Genomic DNA, 19,052 nt, shown 5'->3' with positions numbered 1-19,052 from the left:
TGATGATGATGGCGCTGGTTGGTACTGAGTCACAAAAGGACCCAGACAATGCAATCAAGGATGGAGTAGTGCCAATGTTGGGGGAGCAAGGACTGTAGGCTCATCTATGGGGGGGTCTCACAGCAAACATGAAGATGTGGGAGGAGGTAAAATGTTCTTGTTCCTCTTTACAGAATGATGTCCAAGAAGGGTTCAGGTTAGTGCCAGGTAACAGTTGGCATGAGCAGAATGAGGTCAAGCCAGCCTAATGGCTTTGGCTTGTAAATGAAGTGGGTTGGGGGAGGAGAGTTGCTACTCCTTTTGTTTTGAGAGCATGCCATTGTGGGTGAGAGATTGAGGCAGCCTGAACACTACACAGGCGGCAGGATGTGGTGGTAGGATCCTGAGGTGGTAGAATGAATGGTACCACTTCAGGCTGCAAGTAGGAGATAACATTTGTGAAAGCCACTCTGCAAGTAAGAACACAAACACATCAAGGAGAAAGGTTCTATCCCAATCTCCTTCCTGATCTGCCAGTTTTTTATATGCAGGGACGGGTTTTTTTTAATGTCAGGGCCCATTCAGAAATGTGATTCCCCCACCTGCAGCACATTCCCTTCTATTACCTCATTACCACTTCATTCTGCTGCACATGTACAATCATCTTCAGGCTTCGGTCCCGGAAGCAAGTACTGCAGAAACTGGTGGAATTTCTTCTCAGTAAATATGCCAAGAATCAGGCACTTAGTTCAAAAGAACAGTCAGTCAGATAATGCCTGCCTCTTCCCCACCCTCATTTCTCTGTCCCTAATCCCATCCACTAACTAGGTTGGATAAAAAGTCCAACATCCCACAAGTTCTCATTTTTATTTCTAACACACCCTACATTTACAGCACAAGCTTTTCTCCAAAGAATCCCGGGAACTGTAGTTTGTAAAGGTTGCTAGGAATGATTGCTCTGTGAGGGAAACACTACAGTTCCCAGGATGTGTTGGGGGAGGCTGTTTTAAATGTATGGTGTGGAGGTGACCTAAGCATTTACATTCTGTTCTTCATTGGATATTTCAGTATCAGAGTGTGAGACAATTAAATAACTAATAATTCAAATCTACAGAAAAAAGATATCAATATACATAAATTACAGAATCCATAAAAACAAGGCCAATATATAGGAAACAAATTAACAGCACTATCATAAAACAAACAAAGCTAAAGTTCAATGAGGACAATTAGAATGTCATGTTCGTAGAACCAGATCAGCCGGTCTTGCTTGATATGTTTGTTTTCTGAGTGGGAAACTAATTAGCATGGCTTCTGTGAAATTCTAGTAATTCCTATATTTGCATATATATGCATAAATCAGGACAGGCAGATTTGTGTCCTAGTGCCTGTGCCCCTGTTCTTTTTAAGTACTGTATCTATGTAGCATGCCTCTGTACCTGTTTAGCACCACAGTTATTTGGGGGAGGTTTTAGCCTGGAAGCACCCATGTTATTGATCCTTAACCTCTTCTGGATCTCTCTCTGTCTTCTTCATCAATTGGGTAAGCACTCTATAATATCTGTAGCACAAAGAACCCTCTTGAAACACTGTAGGGGGTGGGGAATAAGTGTACAACTTACTTTGATTTCAGAGCAGATCTGCTGGAAATGAATGACAGTTAGATTTAAAATAGATCTGTGGGGAAAGAAAAGTCAATCAATGGCTATTAGTCACAACAGCTAAATGGAGTGTCCACATTCAGAGAGAGTCTTCCTAGGGGGAAGCAACAAGGGAGGAAGGCTGTTCCCTTCATGGTTTGCTTATGGGTTCCTTAAAGTATCTAAGCCAGAGCCTGGCAGTGCAATTGTTAGAGCAGGGAACCTTTGACCCTTTAGATGCTGCTGGACTACAACTCCCATCATCACTGATGGCCCTCAGTCTGATCTTGTAAGGTGTTCATGTTCTGATTGGCTGCTGTTCTTTGGCAAAGAGCTAGCAAATGGGAAGATAAAAGATTGCTTGTTCTATTTAGGTGGGTTTTTTAAAAATTTCGTAGGAACGTGCTTTATCCCAAGTCACACCATTGGTCCACATATCTCAGCATTGTCTATAACTGTAAAAAACAATCCAAGATTTCAGGCAGGGGACATTTCCCTAGCGATGCTGGGAACCGAACCTGGGACCTTCTGCATGCAAAGCATAGGTTCTACCATTGAGCTACACCTGTCTCCTTTTCCATTCTTAATATTTGTATTTTTCCTTAGCAGCTCATGTTCATAAAAATATAGATGGTAGCAAGGTCAAAGAACCCAAGCCCAGCTTCCAAGAACAGAGCCAGCATATGTATGGAAACATTCAACCTTCAACATCGGGTAAACCAACAAAGAAGCCTGTGCCACATCCTATGCAAGTAGAAGGTGAGGAAGGGAGCATAGTGACAGCAATGGCATATCTCATTCACATGTTCTCAGTAGTCCTTTGTAGATATACACATACTTAGGTTTGGAGTCTGCAACAGTATTTAAAAAACAAAACAAAAAACAAAACCATGAGAAATGGTTACTATTTCTTTAAAAGATTTATTACCTGCTTTTTACTGAAAGATTCTCAAGGCGGTTTGCAGTAGAATGTAATAATACCCAGCCCTCCCCCCATCAACCCAGCAGCGCTTTGTCCCTTGGCCAGAGTGCAACCTACTTAATTCCAAGGGCAAATGCAGTTGGAGCCTCGTGGGAAGGAGGGAGGGGTGAAGCACAAAGATCCTCTGCAGCTGCTCCTTCTCTGGCCCAGTCTTCACCTTACTGGGGCAATCTTCCTTGGAGGGCAGAGGTGCAGCCTGCCACTTCCCCTTTGTTCCCTGGCCGATGGCAGAGACAAAAGCATATTTCCCTTCAGCTCTGCAGTCCTGGTGCAACTATTATTCTTCATCATTAGGGCATCACCTCACTTCCAGTTATATGGGTTGTCAATGTCACTCTTCAGCTGGAAATGAAGCAAACTAAATTTCTTGAGGCCTTGGTAGCAGTGGTACATTTTGAAGAACTAGAGCTCATCATGACAGCCCCCGGTATCCAAGGAAAGGCCAAGAAGTATTACTGTTTAAACTGCTAGCATGAAGTCAGAACACCATCAAAGAAATGTGTTTCCAGCCTTTTGATTATTTTTCTCATTCTCTGACTTGACCTACATTGAGAGTGATCAGGAATAAGCCAGGTGAGAGTGGGATCATACCAAGTTAACCTGCTCCTGCCTTGGAGGGAACAAACACAGCAGGTCTTGATTGTCCACAACTAGACTTATCACACTTAGGATCCGATAGGAGGTTTCATGTCAGAAGCTGAGTCTTCCTGCAGATTTCGGCCTTGGCAGCTCTTTTTGAAAATGAAATACTAAGTTCCGTCTTAGACGATTGCTGCATCCCTTTGATATTAGGAAGATCCATACCCCAGCCCAGTATGCAGCACTTTGATATTTCCTTCTTTCCTTGCAGTATCTACTGATAAACTTGCCAAGAAGAAAAGGCTTATTCCTAAGATCATTGTGACTGGGCCCTCGGAGGAAGTGCTGTTGAACAGTTATACTGATGAAATCCCCGAAACGAAAACCATCCGGGACACTGAAGACTTCGGCGCATATAGTGTGCACACGAAGCCCAGCACTGTAGACGCTTATAGAACCAGCAGAGATCAGTGAGTGCACAGTGGAGAGTCAACAGCACTCAGTGTGATGGATACCATCTAGGGAAGCTAGCAGCCCAGTCCTGGATCCCCCTCTCAATAAATGGGAATCCCACCACAATGAATCCTTTCATGGTTTCACTTTCCCCACCTCCCACATTTGGAGGTGGAGGAAGAGGAGGAGGAGGAGGAGGAAGGGCAAAGCTTAGCCAAATATAAATGAGGTTGAAGATGGATGTTCATTTCCAAATAAATATGTTTGGTAAATGTTTTAAGATTCCCAGTCAATAATGGACCAGTATCTGCATGAGTGATTAGTATTGTTGGAGCAGGGGAAACATCTCAGCCATACCTGCACTCCTAGAAAGGAAGGTCCAGGCAAAATATGTTGCGAAGGGTTTGGGAGATCCATTGGATTACACCTGGAAGAGGGTGTGGTGTAGTTATAAGGTGAAATCCACCCTGAGCATATTCTGTGGAAGTTGCTGAAGCCTTTGTTAAATCCCTCACATCTTCCTCCAACTAGCCTAACTACTTGTAAGTGCTATAATCACATAGGCTCCACATGTACTATACATTAAAAGCAGTATCATATCACTTTAAACTGTTGTGGCTTTCTCCAAATAATCCTGAAAACTGTAGTTTGTTAAGGGTGCTGAGAATCATTAGGAGATCCCTATTTCCCTCCCAAAGCTACAATAATTCTCTGGACAGAGGGATTGGCTGTTGGGTTTCCCCACAAGCAGGTGGGTGGCCACTGTCTGTGGGAACAGGATGCTGGACTAGAGGGGCCATTGGCCTGATCCAGAAGGCTCTTAAATTCTTATGTTAAACTACTATGAAAATTGTATCTGTGATAGAACCTTCACACTGCACACTGACCACCGTATATGAAATCCTATCACCACACCCACAACTCATCAGATAAGGTGTGAGCAGCATCACCCTGCTCTTATGTGAAGGTGAAGCACAGAAGGGAGAGCTTTGATGAAGGGGCATTTGGCACAAAAAGGGAACACATTCTGAAGTGATTTATAGCTCAGAGAGCTTCCATGGCAGCAGGCCTTCAAACGCATTCCAAAGCTCTGAGTAAAACAGCAGAATCCAGCAGCGGTCAGAAAAATAAGCCCCTGTCTCCTGTGCGTTGGTGTGCATAAATCAGAGTCTCACGCAGAGTTACTAAAAGCTAAAAGCACTTTAATACAGCAGAATTATCCACAGTCACGGAACATCGTGCAAGCATGTCTGTCCGGGACAAGAACCAAAAGCAGAATAGAGCAAAGGACTGAGACCCTCGGAAGTGACGCAGTCTCTCCTCCCCACAGTAGGCAGGACGCACACTCTGAGCTGTGTAACCCTGTAAGCTCAGGTTCTCCTCACACACATCTTATGCCTGGAAGACACAATGGTGCAAAAGGAACCTCCACTTCTCTAACTGCAGATGCAAGAGTAAGGCACCCTATGTGTAGGGAGGAACTATTCATTTATTTATTTTATCACTTTTATGTACAATCTTTCGGCAAAGACAGTTTGCAATTTAAAATATTAGAATAAATGCTACAAAATATATTCAGGCCAACATCATACAGAGTAAGCATGCACTGTGGATGTGGCTATGAAACCCAACACGCAGAAAAGTGCCTGTTGTACCAGTGAAAGCAACACTGGGGAGTACACTCTGTGAATGGCAACTACTCCGCTTCAGCCGTTGCTATTTCTGGTGAAATGCTTCCTGGCCCCTCTTGCCCTGCCAGGATCACAGTCTTGGTCAAATGGAGCAGAGAGTAGCCACTTAAGATGGCAACACATAATGTTCCACTGCAGCTCCTTGCATGACCTAGATGATAATCGCCATAGTGACTGTAGTCTTGATCCTGACAGGTGCATCTTTCTGACAGGTGCATCTCGCTTTGTAGACATTGGGTGGTTGGAGGAGAATGAAAGCTCAGGTGGGCTAAAGCATCACATTCTTCCAAATGCCCTCTACCAATTGCAAAGCATCTAAACTCAGCCTCTATATTTTGCTGTATATTACCTTATGTACACCTTTAGTATTAAAGTTTTGGGGTGTTTTTTAGAAGGCTAATAATAATAATAATAACAATAATTTTGGAACTTGTTATTTATGTTCAGTAAGCCACTTAGAACGCTATGCAGAAAAAATGATAATTTAGAAAAGGTGTGTTCCCCCCTCTTCAATCTAATCTAGGAGGATTGGATCCTTCCTTTCTCTCCCCCTTGCCCAATTTTAGTACCCCAGTTTCTCCAGCTCAGGGCAAAGGGCTCGCGTAGCAACCGTTGCTAGGGGCTCTGTGCGGAAGTTCATACTGTAACTGTACGGAAGTGGCTTGAGCATGCGCAGTGGCTGTGGGGAAAGTAGAAGTGCGCTCTGCTTCGGCCATGACGGAGGCGGGTTCGGCTGAGCCGGAGTCAGAGACTTTGCGGCTGAAGCGGCTCCGAGGCGGCGGCGGCGGCGGCTTCTTCACGGTACCTCAAGGACACAGGGTAAAGTGGAACTACAACTCCCAGGAGAATTTGCGGCGGAAGAGTTGCCCCGCCCCTCCTGCGTGTTTGCAAGGCGGACGGGGCTGGGGGTGTGCAGGGTTTTTATTCTCTGGCGTTTGCAAATCCTACATTGAAACATCCGCAGAAGAGCTGCGGATTGTGCGTGTATTAAGCCCTGAACGTGCAAATATTGCTTGTGCAAATGTGGCCTTGGCACATGCTGATGGGGCTGACTGTGGGTGGTGAGATTATTTGCCCCGAGCGTATTTTATCGATACTGAAACCATGCGCGACTTTCATTCCACGTAGACATAATTTTCATAGAATTATAGAATTGTAGAGTTGGAAGAGACCCTGAGAATTATCTAGTCCAATGCAATGCAGGAATATGCAGCTGTCCCATACAGGGATCGAACCTGCAACCTTGGCATTGAAGACATTGCTAAATCCTATGCTTACTTACCCAGGAGGGATAAGTGGGTAAGGTGTGATCCCAATTTACTTCCAAGTGGATGTGTATGAGGTTGCTCTGCATGGCTATATATATGTCAGTTATATGTGCAGTTACTGCATAACACTGAAAAGTATTATTCAGTTGTGCTATTATTGTTGTTTTCTTCTCACTCTTGGGAATTTTTTAATTGAAAAGCAGGTTTAAAAATTTCTACAATTTTACAGTATTTAACAATAAAAAGTTGTACAAAGAAGCAGAAATAATATTATTCACCATCTTCCAGTTCTAAGGAGACGCCTGGGAATGATGTAATGATCTTTGTTTATATGACCAGGATCCTCAGCAGCATCTCCTCAGGAATCAAGCAGGGACTTAGTTCTGTGACCCATCTGTTGTTTCAGCTGGGAAGATGTCGGAGTGTGAAGGAATTCGAGAAACTCAATCGTATTGGAGAAGGGACCTACGGCATTGTGTGTGAGTGCTGCCACATGAACCAGTCAAGAACTGGTGCTGTGTGTGACCCAAGACGATCTGGAATGCAGGGGGTGGCCCCAGAGCTTGTTAAGGTCCTATCTGTTCCTTAATGTTACGACTTAAGCAGGTGTAGTTGGAATTCAAAATCTCAGCTCCCTGATCTTGGCCATGCACACACCCTCTCCAGCTCTCTTTGAAATCTCTCCAGTGATAATAGATGTATATTTTTCTTTTTTATATATAATAAATTTTTATTGGTTTTACAATATATATTAACACACAAAAACTAACAATTCTCAACATAACACATTAACAAACAAACATATAAACACATATAATTTCATAACCTTTTTTTCTTAAACCTTATTTCAACGACTTCCCCATACCTCCCTTTTCTGCATCCCTGTTTTAAACTTTTTCAGCAACCCCTAATTTCAATTACTTATGATTCAATTTCTTTGATCCTTTTTCTCTTACCCAATCATTTATCGCTGCAATTCTGTTTTACGTTACCCATGACATTTTAGCACTCATTAATTTTACAACAGTTCTTAAGATAAACTTTAAGTTTCTTCCAATCTTCTTCCACCGTCTCTTTCCCTTGGTCACGGATTCTGCCAGTCATCTCGGCCAGTCCCATATAGTCAATCACCTTCGTCTGCCACTCTTCCAGCGTGGGTAGTTCTTGTGTCTTCCAATACCTTGCTAAAAGAACTCTTGCTGCTGTTGTAGCATACATAAAGAACGTCCTATCTTTCCTTGACACCAATTGGCCTACCATGCCCAGGAGGAAGGCCTCTGGTTTCTTGTGAAAAGTACACTTAAGTACCTTCTTAATTTCATTATAGATCATTTCCCAGAAGGCCTTGATCCTTGGGCACGTCCACCAAAGGTGGTAGAAAGTACCTTCAGTTTCCTTACATTTCCAGCATTTATTATTGGGCGTGTGATAGATTTTTGCAAGCTTGACTGGGGTCATGTACCACCTATAAATCATTTTCATAATGTTCTCTCTTAAGGCATTACATGCCGTAAACTTTATACCGGTAGTCCATAACTGTTCCCAGTCAGCAAACATAATGTCATGACCAATGTCTTGTGCCCATTTAATCATAGCTGATTTAACCGTCTCATCCTGTGTATTCCATTTCAACAGCAAGTTATACATTCTTGACAGATTCTTAGTATTGGGTTCCAAAAGCTCTGTTTCTAATTTTGACCTCTCCACCTGGAAGCCAATTTTCCTGTCCTGTTTGAAAACTTCATTTATCTGGTAATAATGAAGCCAGTCTCTTACTTTAGACTTCAATTTCTCATAACTCTGCAATTTCACTTTTCCCTCCTCCTGTTCTATAATTTCCCAATATTTTGGCCATTTGGATTCCATATTAAGTTTTTTCACTTCCTTAGCTTCCATTGGTGACAACCACCTAGGGGTTTTGTTTTCCAACAAATCTTTATACCGAATCCAAACATTATATAATGCTTTCCTAACAATATGGTTTTTGAAACCTTGGTGGGTTTTAACCTTGTCATACCATATATATGCATGCCAGCCAAATCTGTTATTGAACCCTTCCAAATCCAAAATATCTGTGTTTTCAAGAAGCAGCCAGTTTTTCAGCCAGCAAAAAGCCGCTGATTCATAATACAATTTTAAGTCCGGCAGGGCAAACCCCCCTCTTTCTTTTGCATCAGTTAGTATCTTAAATTTTATTCTGGGCTTTTTGCCCTGCCAGACAAATCTAGATATGTCTTTTTGCCACCTCTTGAAACAATCCATTTTATCCGCAATCTGCAATGTTTGAAACAAAAACAACATTCTCGGCAAAACATTCATCTTAATAACAGCAATTCGGCCTAACAAGGAAAGTCTCAAATTTGACCATATTTCTAAATCTTTCTTAACTTCTGTCCAACATTTCTCATAATTATCTTTAAATAAGTTCACATTCTTAGATGTCAAATTAATCCCCAGGTATTTCACCTTCTTTGCTACCATTAAACCAGTTTCACTCTGGAACTTCTCTCTTTCAGCAACTGTTAGATTTTTATCCAGTACTTTCGTTTTCTGTTTGTTCAACTTAAAACCTGCTACTTGACCAAATGCTTGTATTATCTCTAAAACTCTTCTCGTACTAATGTCTGGCTCTTGTAGAGTTAATACTAGATCATCTGCAAACACTCTCAATTTATATTGTTTAGCTCCGACCTGAATCCCTTTAACCAGCTGGTCCCCTCTAATTATGTTTAATAAAACCTCCAAGACAGATATAAAAAGTAGTGGGGATATTGGGCACCCCTGTCGTGTCCCTTTTTCAATAGCAAATTCTTCAGTAACCACATTATTTACAATCAATTTTGCTTTTTGTTCAGAATAAATTGCACCTATACCATTCTCAAAGCCTTGGCCTACCCCCATCCCTTGAAGATTCTTTTTCATGAAGCTCCAAGAAATATTGTCAAAGGCTTTCTCCGCATCCACAAATATTAATACTGCCTTGGTATTAATATTAACTTCCAATAACTCCATAATATCTATTATATTTCTCACATTGTCTGATAGATGTCTTCCTGGAAGAAAGCCCGCCTGGTCTTTATGAATCTCCCCCACCAAAACTCTTTTCAATCTTTTTGCCAAAATGTCTGCAAAAATTTTGTAATCCACATTGAGTAATGATATAGGGCGGTAGTTCTTAATCTGGTTCTTCTCAGTCTCTGATTTTGGTATAAGTGTAATGTACGCTTCTTTCCACGATTCTTCCCCTCTAAAATTTCGTTACAGACCTCCTTCAACGGTTGTATAAGCCATTCTTTCAAAGCTTTGTAATATCTGGAGGTCAGTCCATCAAATAGATGTATATTTTTCAGGCGTAAATATCATTGATGACATTTTCACACTATATGATTTAGGACAATGTAATCCCAGGTGGGAAAGCAAGAAAGGAGGTGGGAAAAGCGGCTTGTGTAAAGCCACTTTGATGAGAGGCAACTTTTGAATTGACACTCGAGTCCAGGAGTGCTCCCAGCTCTACGTTAGCTTGTCTGGGGGAGTGGAAGGTGGAGAGTGGCTTCCCCAGGCACAGAAGTCTGATTGCATTGCCATTCCAGATCGTGCCCGGGACACCCAAACAGATGAGATTGTGGCACTGAAGAAGGTGCGGATGGACAAAGAGAAAGATGGTGAGCAGAATGGGAGAGCTCTGAGGCATCCCTGCTGGTCTTGGCTCAATGAAACATACTTTGTGTTTAGTCTCGCCCACTGTCATCTTAATGTGCTACTTCTCCCTGTAGGGATTCCCATCAGCAGCCTACGAGAGATCACCTTGTTGCTGAAGCTCCAGCACCCCAACATTGTGGAGTTGAAAGAGGTGGTGGTGGGGAATCACTTGGAGAGGTACTGACCAGGCCCTTCCTGTCCCCATAACCTTTCCTCTACCTCAAGCAGGAGGCTTTTCTTTCCTGTCCCCCAAAGCTGCCATTTTATGTCACCCAAGAGTGGGGAGCTGGATCTTGCCAGTGGGCAAGAGTTTTTCCTCCCTCACTGCTCCTTTGGGCCAAGTTTGACAACTGGACCTGTCAAAACACCTGACACTGTAATAGCATTGGATGACCCATCTTCCTTTGCTCATGCTGTTTGAAATTAAAACTGTACAGGCAAAAGTACAGCACTTTGTAAGTTCTGGCAATCAGCTGATAGGTGGCACTTGAAAAACTCAGGACTTTGTAGGCACTGACTATAAGATGATTAGCAGAAGTTGCAAAGGCACAGGATCTTGGTGCAAATTGTATCTTTACCTGCCCTACAGGTAGCTGCCCCAGTTGGCATTGTGGGACGAATCTTATTCAACCTGCATGTCAGAGGTTCCCCACTGCAGTTATGTCAGCTATTCTTGAATGCTGAGGCTGGCTTATATAATCTTTTAAAAAAATAAAAAATACAAACTTTAAAAATACAAAACTTTGCACACAAAGCAGGATGGAGGTTAGCAGGAATAAAGGAAGCTGGGGGTGGGGGGTTGCTTTGTTTCTGAAAGCAAAGCATGGTTTCCAAGGCATTGTGGCCTCCAGAATATGACTCAAGCAGTCAAGAGCCCGTCTTTTAAGCCACTTCTTTCTGCTCAGTTCTGGCCTCTTGGGTAGATATATCTCCAACTACAGAAAAGAAAACGTGTGTGTTTGTCCTGCAGCATTTTCCTTGTGATGGGTTACTGTGAGCAGGACCTCGCCAGCCTCCTGGAGAACATGCAGGCTCCCTTCTCTGAAGCTCAGGTGAGATGGGGAAAGTAACAGCCTTGTGTTGATTGTTCGGATCACTGTCTTCATCAGAATGAAAGAGATGTCATAAAAAGGTGCAGTTTGTTGAACCCACGGCATGGTTGTGACCAAATTTGAGATGGAAGAAAGACAAGAAGGCGCTTTTTAAAAGCAAAGCATGAACAAAAGAATCAAAATATGTAGGTGTTCAGATAAAGCAGGAGTAGCCTGGTTGGTTAATTTGGGCTGAGGTATTTAGGCATCATCCATATCATAGGAAGCTGCCGTATATTGAGACAGACCATTGGCCCATAAGGTAAAGTATGCTTTAGGTCAGTTCAAGAAGACTAATTCTTTCAGCTTCTTGTGTTGCCTTTCTGTGGATCTTTGAACCCCAGAGCAGAATCTGGCACAAGACAAAGTAGTGTGTGTTTTATGCAAGAGAGGTGGCTCCTTAATGATGCCCTATTCATTTGCTCCAACCCATTGCAGGTGAAGTGTATAATTCTCCAGGTTCTCAAGGGCCTTCAGTACCTGCATGAAAACTTCATAATCCACAGGTGAGAGAAGAGCAGGGACTGGGCATTTGGCTGGAGCTAGGATCAATATGTAGCTTGCAGGCCTGCTACTATCTGTGTCAGTGTGGGAGAGAGGCTGCTTAAGGGAGCAGGATTTGGGGAAGGGCTGCACTTGGTTTTGTCTGTCTCCCGGTGAACTCCTCTTTCCTCCAACAACAGGGACCTGAAGGTATCCAACTTGCTCATGACTGACAAAGGTTGTGTGAAGACGGGTAAGTGTTTGGCCAACATCTGGTCTCCCTTGATGACTTCCACCATCACAGGCACATAGCTGATTGGTTTGTAATGCAGTTGGAACTTCCCTTTGACCTTGAGTGTCTCCCGTTTCCTTGCAGCGGACTTTGGGTTGGCTCGTGCTTATAGGGTCCCCCTGAAGCCCATGACTCCCAAAGTTGTCACACTCTGGTGAGTAGACTCTGAGCATCCTTTGACTAATCAACACTCCTGCACAATCACTACCTTTGGGCGAGGGGGTAGTTAAGGAGGAAAGGAGCTTTGCTTTCACTGATAGGCTGCTTCCTTATGGTTTTGATACCCAACCAACTCAAAATAATTGCCTGGGGAAGGCATGGCAATGGAGCTCATGGAAAGAAGACTCCGCACCTTCCTGACATGTATACTTAGGAAATGTGATTGAGACCAGAGCCAAAGCAGGACCGGAGTTTCTGCTCTTGACACATATAGGGGCCTGATTCAGCAAGCATTAAAACCCTGGTTAAAAATAAGCAATGGTTTAAGGTGAACAAGCAGTGTGCTGGTCCCCACTGCTCAGAATTATGCACTTTCCTCCTCCACATCTCCTGCAGCACTGGGAAGGAAAAAACAGCATCTGGCTTGCCATTGTGTGCAGACTTCGACTCATGGGTCAGGCACAAACTTTGGCTTCCACTTGTGGTTTGTTTGGAGAGAAACAAATCACAAGCCTTGGTTCAGACAACAGCAAGCCAAGGCTTAGGGCTTGTTGCTCCTAGAGCTGCCAGCAGCAGACGAGGAACACAGCAGGGCTTTAGAGCAGCAGCACGTTAACAAGAGGTTTCTTTTAACTAAGGTTTAATGTGACGAGGGAAGCAGGTGGGCAACCTGCAGGATGTGCAATCTTTCCCTGTGTCCCACCATTGGTCGCTCAGGGCCCTCATTATCACTTGACTGCCTGTGACAGGCTGAAGGGAGATGTGCTGCCCTTATGCTTGGGAGCAGAGAGGAGGAACATGTGCAAAGGGGATCAATGAGATTCTGTTTGTTCATCTTCTGCCTCTTGTGTGAGAAAGAGGAGGGTGTGTGTGTGTGTGTGTGTGTGTGATTTCCCCTCCCCCGCCACCACCCCAATACAAAGTGCAGCCCTCAGGGACAAAAAGGTGTGGGGCTATTGCAACAGGAAAAGACCCCTCTTTTTCCGATTAAGGAAATGCCCATTGTCTGCTGAATTCAAATTACAGAATTCCAGCCCCACAATGCACCAGCCCTTGTGAGCTGACATTGACCTTTCCTGGAACACTTTCTCCCCTCTTTTCCAGGTACCGAGCCCCTGAGTTGCTTCTGGGGACAATAACACAGACCACCGCCATAGATATGTGGTGAGGGAAGAAGACGTCTCTTTTCCTCCATCCCCCACGCCTAAAGTGGGGATTAGGAGGACAGAAAGGAAAAATGCATCCTTTGATGCCTGGATTCATGGCTCTGTGGACAAATTGGTTTTTCCTAGGCCTGGGAGGGTGGAGGGAATAGCTGCTAGCCTCTCTGTGTTAACTGTGAGTCTTCCCTGCAGGGCGGTGGGTTGCATCCTGGCAGAGCTGCTGGCTCATAAGCCGTTGCTACCTGGGAGCTCTGAGATCCAGCAGATAGACATGATTGTGCAGCTTCTGGGCACGCCCAACGAGACCATCTGGCCAGTGAGTATTCCCCAGACCTCATCCCACCTCTGCTTTGCTGCTCCCTCCTCCTGCTTGGGTTTTGCCCCTTTGTGCCTCTTCTTATGTAGCCTTTCCTTAGTGTTGCAGCACTGCAGGTGGCAGAAAGGTCCTCTGACCCAATATCATATGCAAAAGCATGGCTGCTTACCCGCAGTCCGACCCCTATCAACCCATGCAATGCAGGCTGCAGTAAGATACGAGGAGATCAGGTGCACTGTTGAGAGGCTGTAACATTAGATCAGGGATGGGGAACATCAGGCCCTGATGATCAAATACAGTGGTGCCCCGCAAGACGAATGCCTTGCTAAACGAAAAACCCGCAAGACGAAAGGGTTTTCCGATTTTTAGCGGCTTCGCAAGACGAATTTCCCTATGGGCTTGCTTCGCAAGACGAAAGCCCATAGGGAAATCTCCGGGGACAGCGGGGAAGCGCAGCGCGCCTTCTCTGTTCCCGGACCTGTCCTGAAGGCTTGCGGTGGGAGGTCCGGGAACAGAGGAGAAGGCGTGCAGCGCTTCTCCTCTGTTCCCGGGGCTTGCGGTGGGAGGAGGGTTTTTCCTCCCCACCGCCAACATTCAGAACAGCATTCTGAATGTTGGCGGTGGGGAGGAAAGCCCTCCTCCCACCACAAGCCTTCAGGACAGGTCCGGGAACAGAGGGGAAGGCGCGCAGCACTTCTCCTCTGTTCCCGGACCTGTCTTGAAGACTTGCGGTGGGAGGAAGGTTTTCCTCCCCACCGCCAACATTCAGAAGGCTGTTCTGAAGGCTGGCGGTGGGAAGAAAAGCCCTTCTCCCCCGCCAGCCTTGCGGATAGCAGCCTGCTGCCCCTATCTGCAGCTTGGAGAGCCCTGCGGGGAAGTCCTGCAGGGCTCCCCAAGGTGCGAATGTCTGCCCTGCGCGAGGGGCGCTCTGAAGCAGAGCGCCCCTTGCGCGGGGCAGCAGGCTGCTATCTGCAGCTTGAAGAGCCCTGCGGGGAAGTCCTGCAGGGCTCCCCAAGCTGCGAATGTCTGCCCCGCGCGAGGGGCGCTCTGAAGTAGAGCGCCCCTCGTGCGGGGCAGCAGGCTGCTATCCGCAGCTTGGGGAGCCCTGCGGGGAACTCCTGCAGGGCTCCCCAAGCTGCAGATGTCTGCCCTGCGCGAGGGGCGCTCTGCTTCAGAGCGCCCCTCGCGCCGGGCAGCAGGCTGCTATCCGCAGCCTAGGCAGCCCTGCGGGAACTCTTCTGAAGGCTGGCGGCGGGAGAAGGGCTTTTCTTCCCACCGCCAGCCTTCAGAAGGCTGTTCTGAAGGCTGGCGGTGGGGAGAAAAGTCCTTCTCCCCCCGCCAGCCTTCACAAGAGGTCCGGGGACAGACTGTCCCCGGACCTGGTCTGAAGGCGGTCTCCATAGGAACGCATTAATTGATTTTCAATGCATTCCTATGGGAAACCGTGCTTCGCAAGACAAAAAACTCGCAAGAAGAAAAAACTTGCGGAACGAATTAATTTCGTCTTGCGAGGCACCACTGTATGCTCCTCCAAGTCTCTCTATCTGGCCCTTAAGATTTTCCCCAGCCACACCCACTTTCCCCAGGTCACACCCTTCACCAGCTCTGCTTTGCACCTTCCTTGAATTTTAGCTGGCTGAAATGGGTCCTTGAACTCTGATGATGCCTTCATGCCTGGATGGATAGAAAGTAGTGTGAGTGTATGTAGGAACTAGCTTACAGTATAATATAATGGTAAAATCAACATTTGTGGTCTTAGCATGTGCCTCTTCCCCCCTCCCCCTCACATCCCCGGTTATCCCTTCTTTAGATGGCTCCAGCAAGCAAGTTAAACCATATGTTAGAGGCAAATGCTCTATTTAGTGCCTTTCTTTGTGTCCCTCTCACCTCCAGGGCTTCTCCAAGCTGCCACTGGTGAGCCAGTACACCCTGCGCAAGCAGCCGTACAATAACCTGAAGCACAAGTTCCCTTGGCTGTCGGAGGCTGGCCTTCGCCTCCTCAACTTCCTCTTCATGTACGATCCCAAGAAAAGGTAACTGGGCCCAGGCTGGGAAAGAGACCGGCATTGTTGCGATGCGCCTGCCTTTTGGAATTCTGTTTTGCCATTCTGATCGGCGCCCAGACAGGTAGAGTTAGAAAAAGGCAACTAAAATTTAGCCAGGGCAAAAATGTTTTCTCCATCCCTGGTCAAAATACAGAAGCTCTCAGGGTCATCCACCTAAACCAATCAGCAGCAAGATTATGAGAGAGACAAAAGCAGCAGCTTTACATGCTGCCACAATTAACCTGTGGAGTGCTCTTGGAGCTTTCCAAAGGAGTGAATTAACTTGGTGGAGGACAGAGCAGTTGAAAGCAGAACATGCAGGTTCAGAGACAGCATAGGGGGATGACCTACAGCAGGTAGTCACAACAGGAAATCGGAATCCTGTGCAGGATGGATTGGACCCTGCGTGTAATTTTAGTGCAACTGTACAAAGCACAGGTTCCTGGATGTGAGCCCTCCTTGTTCAGGAGAGACTAGCTGCATCCCTGAATAAATGAGCTAGCTGTAAGGTGGGCACCTGCTCACTTGTCTTCTATTACTCCTGTGATATCCTCTGGCCAGAGCCCTTGGCTTGGCAGAGGCACATCCAGGAATGAAGAGTGGAGCCGCTGCAGGAGAACAGCCTTCCGAAGCCAGAAATTTGTGGGTGGAGTAGAGGGATAAGCAAGTGAAAGGTGAATTCATCCCTTGCTTTCATGTCTCTTCCTCTTCAGAGCGACAGCTGGCGACTGCCTGGAGAGCTCCTACTTCAAGGAGAAGCCTTTGCGTAAGTCTCTTGTGGCTTCCTTTCCCCACACTCAGGGCTGCCGCCACAACCTGATTCATCTTCTCCCTCTTTTTCCAGCCTGCGAGCCAGAGCTCATGCCAACCTTCCCGCACCATCGCAACAAGAGGGCCGCCCCCAGTGTAGAGTGCACAGGCAAGCGCAGTCGGCCCTGAGGATGCACACTTCTCCAGGTAAGGACAGGCGAGGGCTAGAGCAAAGTGCACTTAACAACAGTGGAAGCTGCCTTATACCAAGCCACACCATTGGTCCATCTAGTTCAGTATTGTCTACGCTACACTGATTGGCAGCAGCTTTCTAGAGTTTTCAGGCAGAGCTGTCTCCCAGCTCCACCTCCAGACACCAGGAATTGAACCCGGGGCATTTTCTACCACTCAGGTATGGTCCTCCCCTTAGTTGAATAGATGGCTTACTGATCTCCTGATCATACTAAATAACAAGATGAAAAAATCTTTTTAAATAATTCCAGTGGCACCGTTAAGATCAACTAAATATAAGCTTTCAAGGTATGAGCTGTTGTGTGTAATACACACTTTGTCAGATACCGTACTCTGAAGCAGAGGTCACTTCAACCTTATAATAATGCCATTGTTATGTGATGTGATTGACAGGTAGGTGGCCACGTTTGACAGATGCATGGGTCTTTGCACAGCTTTGCAGGAGCTACCAATCAGCTAGTCAACACTGCCTGCAAACCCCATTTCAGCCTGGCCATGTCTGTACGTACCTGACACCAGATGCGATATATGATGTCAGGTGCAATGCAGGTGACTGTGGCTTCGTCAGGTGTGGAGGCTTGGCCTAATTAGACCCGTGGACTGTGGGTTCCCCACCACTAACCTAGAAATGTAGCCAGCTAGGAGTCTCATTAAGCTGAAGCTGCTCCACTATTCTCTGCTGTTTAAGTCTCCCATGTGCTTTCACACAGCTATGACCACAGGAAGCTGAAAGCAGGGTGCAGAAGTTGTGGCCCATGGGCCAACTTTGGCCTTCCATGCTGCTCCTAGCAAACCATGCCCACCTGCTCCACACCTGAAGCAGCAGCCAGCGTCGCTTCAAAGGAACAATAGGGCGTTAAAAGGAAGCTACCGATTGTTCCTTTGCTGAAGCAAGGTGTGCTCCAGCCACCCATTAGCTGATGAATGGAAGGAGTATGACATGCATTGGGATCAGGAAGCAGGTTGCACTGAAGCCCTTGCTAAAACAAAAGGGGCTTATGAATAGCATGAAGTCTTTGAAAACACCTTTGAAATACTGGATCCTGAAAGCAGCAGCAAATGATGCTTAGGGAAGATTCAGGGAGGTTTTTAAGCAGAGACCACCGATGCCCTAGAAGGGGGTTTCCTGCACTGGGACTAGATAACCTTTCCAGCCCCCCCCCCCAACTCCATGGTTGCAGAATTGCTATTGCCTGAGTGCAAAAAAACAAATCTGAAACAATTGCAGCACTGTGGTGCTTCTGTTTCTCTTTCAAAGGGCAGAGCTTGAAGAGAGGCAGTGCTGGGTGCTGCCAGCGGCGTCGGGGCGAAGACCCAGGAGCCTACAGAGGGTGTCGTGACAGCTCCCACCTTCTTCATAGGAATCAGCTGCCCCTGCTGGGAGACACTGATTACCAACTTGGAGCTGGCTTGCCAAGCTGCACGGAAGCTCCTGAATTATCAGCTTGACTCTCCCATGATGGAAAGAGCAGGGCCAAATAATAGCCCCTTATCCCGCCCCTTATTTGCGGGCAAAACCCAAGACTGAACCAGGACTGTGTCTCAATAAAGTCTTTTGCCGCTGCTGTCTTTGAGTAGTGTGTCTGGAGGGTGAATACTAAAGCTGCTTTGAGCCTTAGCAGAAGGACTCGGAGGGTGGGGAGGGAGATGCCAGATCCCTAGGAGGCAGCCTTATATATAGTGGAGGGAAGTTCCTAGGCAGCAACAGCAGCATCTCTGCATTTAGAGGTGCCCAGGCGCCTTTAACTCCCACACTGTTTTGCATCCCTGCCTGCATGCACTGCTTGTTCTGTGCGTCAAGCTCTGCTTAGCAACTTATCGTGGGTGGGGGTTGGAAGATCAGGGACTTCAACCTCTTCACATCTCTATTGTAGCATATATCCCTTCTTGGTCCAGTGAGCTTTTGAAGGCCTTCCTTTCTGATTCAGAGGTGGAAATGGTAGTGGCTCTGGAGCACAGCAGCGTATTCAAGCTCTTCTCCACTGCTGAAAATTCACCCACTTGTCATGGACAGTCAAGCAGCAGCAGCAGCAGCAGCAAACGAGGGCTCAAGCAGAATCCTTTTGCTAGAGCTGTGATATTGCTTTGCTTTGTGTAGGGAAACAGAAAATAGTGCTTGAAGCATCTTTAGGAGGCCAAAGTTATGCCAGAAGCATCAAAAAGAGAACTGACCAGTTACACCTGCCTCCTGACTTTTGTGCAAGAGCCAA

At 46.1% G+C, this 19,052-nt stretch overlaps 2 protein-coding genes across 7 annotated transcripts; both read left to right on the top strand.

The window, feature by feature from the left end:
- The first annotated feature begins 38 nt into the window (after positions 1-38).
- SPATA33 (spermatogenesis associated 33) lies at positions 39-3,759 on the top strand. Of its 5 annotated transcripts, none has more exons than XM_083626605.1 (3): positions 39-196; positions 2,229-2,378; positions 3,452-3,759. In XM_083626605.1, the coding sequence occupies exons 1-3, from the start codon at positions 175-177 to the stop codon at positions 3,652-3,654; spliced, it is 375 nt and encodes a 124-aa protein (XP_083482731.1). In that variant the 5' UTR covers positions 39-174; the 3' UTR covers positions 3,655-3,759. The 5 variants fall into 5 exon arrangements, with proteins under 5 accessions (XP_083482731.1, XP_083482729.1, XP_083482728.1 ...); XM_083626603.1 differs by having other exon boundaries at positions 58-146; positions 2,226-2,378; XM_083626602.1 differs by having other exon boundaries at positions 74-207.
- Positions 3,760-5,987: 2,228 nt separating this feature from the next.
- CDK10 (cyclin dependent kinase 10) lies at positions 5,988-18,407 on the top strand. Of its 2 annotated transcripts, none has more exons than XM_083625786.1 (14): positions 5,988-6,143; positions 6,999-7,071; positions 10,183-10,254; positions 10,366-10,468; positions 11,262-11,343; positions 11,821-11,888; positions 12,066-12,118; positions 12,242-12,311; positions 13,421-13,480; positions 13,672-13,795; positions 15,689-15,828; positions 16,554-16,606; positions 16,685-16,797; positions 18,101-18,407. In XM_083625786.1, exons 1-13 carry the CDS (start codon positions 6,039-6,041, stop codon positions 16,777-16,779), a joined length of 1,098 nt encoding a protein of 365 aa, XP_083481912.1. In that variant the 5' UTR covers positions 5,988-6,038; the 3' UTR covers positions 16,780-16,797; positions 18,101-18,407. The 2 variants fall into 2 exon arrangements, with proteins under 2 accessions (XP_083481912.1, XP_083481913.1); XM_083625787.1 differs by having other exon boundaries at positions 16,685-16,807; positions 18,106-18,407.
- The last annotated feature ends 645 nt before the right edge of the window (positions 18,408-19,052 follow it).

Source organism: Podarcis filfolensis, assembly GCF_964270895.1.
Source record: "Podarcis filfolensis genome assembly, chromosome: 8".
NCBI lineage: Eukaryota > Metazoa > Chordata > Lepidosauria > Squamata > Lacertidae > Podarcis > Podarcis filfolensis.
This window is presented reverse-complemented; position numbering and strand designations above follow the sequence as displayed.

Bases quoted from the DNA above. Each gene is read 5' to 3' on its own strand.
- SPATA33 (XM_083626601.1), top strand. From the start codon at position 129: ATGAAGATGTGGGAGGAGGTAAAATGTTCTTGTTCCTCTTTACAGAAT. The intron at 208-2,225 runs GTAACAGTTGGC...ATTTTTCCTTAG, and splicing joins AGGGTTCAGGTTAGTGCCAG to CAGCTCATGTTCATAAAAAT. The intron at 2,379-3,451 runs GTGAGGAAGGGA...CTTTCCTTGCAG, and splicing joins ACATCCTATGCAAGTAGAAG to TATCTACTGATAAACTTGCC.
- CDK10 (XM_083625786.1), top strand. From the start codon at position 6,039: ATGACGGAGGCGGGTTCGGCTGAGCCGGAGTCAGAGACTTTGCGGCTG. The intron at 11,344-11,820 runs GTGAGATGGGGA...AACCCATTGCAG, and splicing joins CTCCCTTCTCTGAAGCTCAG to GTGAAGTGTATAATTCTCCA. The intron at 15,829-16,553 runs GTAACTGGGCCC...CTTCCTCTTCAG, and splicing joins ATGTACGATCCCAAGAAAAG to AGCGACAGCTGGCGACTGCC.